Source organism: Hevea brasiliensis, chromosome 15, assembly GCF_030052815.1.
Source record: "Hevea brasiliensis isolate MT/VB/25A 57/8 chromosome 15, ASM3005281v1, whole genome shotgun sequence".
NCBI lineage: Eukaryota > Viridiplantae > Streptophyta > Magnoliopsida > Malpighiales > Euphorbiaceae > Hevea > Hevea brasiliensis.
Genome location: NC_079507.1, coordinates 40873291 through 40875985, shown reverse-complemented (window position 1 = coordinate 40875985; position 2695 = coordinate 40873291). Strand labels below are relative to the sequence as shown.

Here is a 2695-nt window from a genome sequence, read left to right as displayed (position 1 = left end):
AATGTACGCAAATGCAGTCCCCTGCATCGGTGCTCAGGCGAGACTAATTATAATGTCCAGTAAATACTGAAAGTAACTGTAACAATTATCCCTAGCGATGCATTTTTTATTTTCTGCTCAACTGAACCAAAACCATCAACTCACAAGGAAAAGCCCACAGGAAAATGAAAAACAGAGACTGAAACCATGAACGCACAAGTCAACAACTTCCCACAACTTTTAAAAGGTAAAAGTAGACCAGCTAGGCTATGGCAAGATTATACTGTGGCATGAGCAGATTACTTGTTAGAATCAAGTAGAAAGAATTTCCAAAATTCAAATACTTCTAGTTAGGAAAATGGCTGGAAAGATAAATGAAAAGAAAGCAAAGCAAAGCATCGTGAATGGTACATCATTTGCAACAGAAAATTCTTAACTAATGGCACATCATTCGATGGATACATAAATGCTTATCTTCAGAAAGAACATAATAAAACTGCATATGCTGCTCTCTCTCTCTCTCTCTCTCTTGTTCATCCTCTCCCCTTTTATTAGTGATATAAGATATAGCTTTTACAGTTTTGTTTTTTGCTCTGCTGATATCTCCTTGAATATGTTTTCTGCCAGCGAAGTATAAGATTTGCAGGACATGAAAAATGAGACAGACCACCAAACCAAGACACCCAAGAGCAACTACAGTCGTCAGCATCAGCCAGTCCTACGTTTGAGAGTAATGGAGTCCTTGCAGTGCCTAGCTTATGACCTTTTGGGTTAAAATCATTGCAGTTTGATAGTCTGTTTCAGATATTTGATATTCAATGCGTTCCAACAAAGTGGAATGTTGAGCCGATGGTTTAAATGGCCTGAAATATATTGACTTTTACCATTTTCTTTCAAAGTTCATCAAGAAAACCAAAGGTAAAAAAAAAAAAAATTCAAGTACGTCCTTAGACAAATCGTTGCAAGCATCAAAGATGATATATTTTTATGATACTGACAATATGAACTGTAAATTGTAACAGTTCAATTAAACTGATTAAAGTTAGTTAACATGAACACAAGTCATTTCAATTAAACTGGAATTAAAAGGAGCCACATCAGGTACTTAAGCAACATAATCAGAACCAGTAAATAAATAATTATAGACTAGTTATATTCACATAAGCAACAAAACTAGATCTTCTGAAAAGAAAGCACAAGTAAACAAATATATATAATTTAAGCTTCATATCATGATTGGTCCACACAAAGATTGTATACATTCATGTCATCTTCTGATCCTCACAAATCACAACCCAAAGAATTAATACAGAAAACACCCCAGTATCTCCCATCACAATCGCCCATTATATCTTATCTTTTCTCGATCACAAACAATAAAAAAAAAAAAAAAAGAAATTTCAAAATTTCAATTAATAGCATCACACCTGCGCCTAATCTCACCTCTCCTTCCCGTCTTGACGCCATAAACACTAAGCTTCTGCATTGCTCTTGCAAAATCTTGAAAGAACTTGTTCTGATCCTTGGCGTACATCTCTACATAGGGCCTGGCCCTTGGATCGTTATACAACCCATGATCTGACTCTAATAGCCCCAACCCTTTAGGCAAATTCTGGAAATACAAGTTGTCAAACTTGTTTGGGGTCATTATATCATTGAAGACTGACAAAGTTGGATTCTTGGGATAGTCTGCACAGGCCTTCTGCAGCCCCTGAGCAAATCTTGGATTGTAATGGGTATCATTGTATATGTAATTGGTGAACTCCTTGCAGTGAGAGAAGCCTATAGTGTGTGCGCCACTCAACGCCACCATTTCTTGGATATTGAAACCTTTAGAAGCAAAGATGTTAATAATGTTCGACATGGGCATGGTAGGTCTTGGCAGATTCCCTTCTACATAGGAAGACTTAGAGATGCGATAATCTTTGCGGCCGAGGAGCACATTGTAGTAAGGACCACCAACCATGGTGACGAGATCACGAGTGGCGACAGCAAGGATATCAGCGCAGGAGACGGTGTTGGGGCACGAAAGCTCGAGGGCAGTCTTAGCACGAGTGACGAGGTCGAAGGCGTCGCCGGGGAGGGAGAGGTTGATGTCGGCATCACGCTCGGCAGAGTTGAAGGGAGTAGAAGAGATAAGGATGGAAGCGTCGCAGCCGTTGAGGAGACAATCATGAAAGAAGAGGCGGAGAGTGCCGGCGGCTGTGGTGGGGCTGGTGATTTGCTTGTTGGTAATGGTTTCTTGGATGATTTGAGTGAATCTTGGACAGGATTTATCGTAGTAGTCGTAGAAGAGTCTGGATTCGGAGAGGAATGTGAGAGAAGAGAGGGGAATGATTATGAGAATGAGGAATAATGACGGCGGCTTTGCCATGGTGCTTATTCCTCGATGGAGAGAGACAGAGAGAGGAGAGCTTTTTAGCTAGGGATGGAGGTGGAAAGTGGTGAGGGTGTGAGTGGGATTAGATGGGAGGGGAGGGTTTCAGTTTGGAGTTTGGACAATGAGAGATAAGAGAGTGCACGCGCCAGGGCCATGCTCTTCACCACCACCAATTACGTTATGTGTGCTGGACATGGACCCACCAGCGAAGGGCTCTTTTGGCATTCCACAAGGAAGTATATAAATTAACTATTTAATATTTCATTTTGAAAATATATTATTAATTTATATATTTTTATTCTATTTATTCATTAATCCATTGAGTCAGCTAAATTT

General features: G+C 39.9%; 1 protein-coding gene and 1 long non-coding RNA gene across 2 annotated transcripts; one reads left to right on the top strand and one right to left on the bottom strand.

The window, feature by feature from the left end:
- The first annotated feature begins 254 nt into the window (after nt 1-254).
- Nucleotides 255-877, top strand: LOC110670692 (uncharacterized). The gene is made up of 2 exons (XR_002497945.2): nt 255-386; nt 607-877. It is a non-coding gene; the product is annotated as an uncharacterized LOC110670692 (long non-coding RNA).
- Nucleotides 878-1179: 302 nt separating this feature from the next.
- Nucleotides 1180-2486, bottom strand: LOC110670691 (peroxidase 31). Its single transcript, XM_021832815.2, has one exon. The coding sequence runs from the start codon at nt 2351-2353 to the stop codon at nt 1388-1390; it is 966 nt and encodes a 321-aa protein (XP_021688507.2). The 5' UTR covers nt 2354-2486; the 3' UTR covers nt 1180-1387.
- Nucleotides 2487-2695: the final 209 nt, after the last annotated feature.

Coding starts and splice junctions, on each gene's coding strand:
- LOC110670691 (XM_021832815.2), bottom strand. CDS start 2,353: ATGGCAAAGCCGCCGTCATTATTCCTCATTCTCATAATCATTCCCCTC.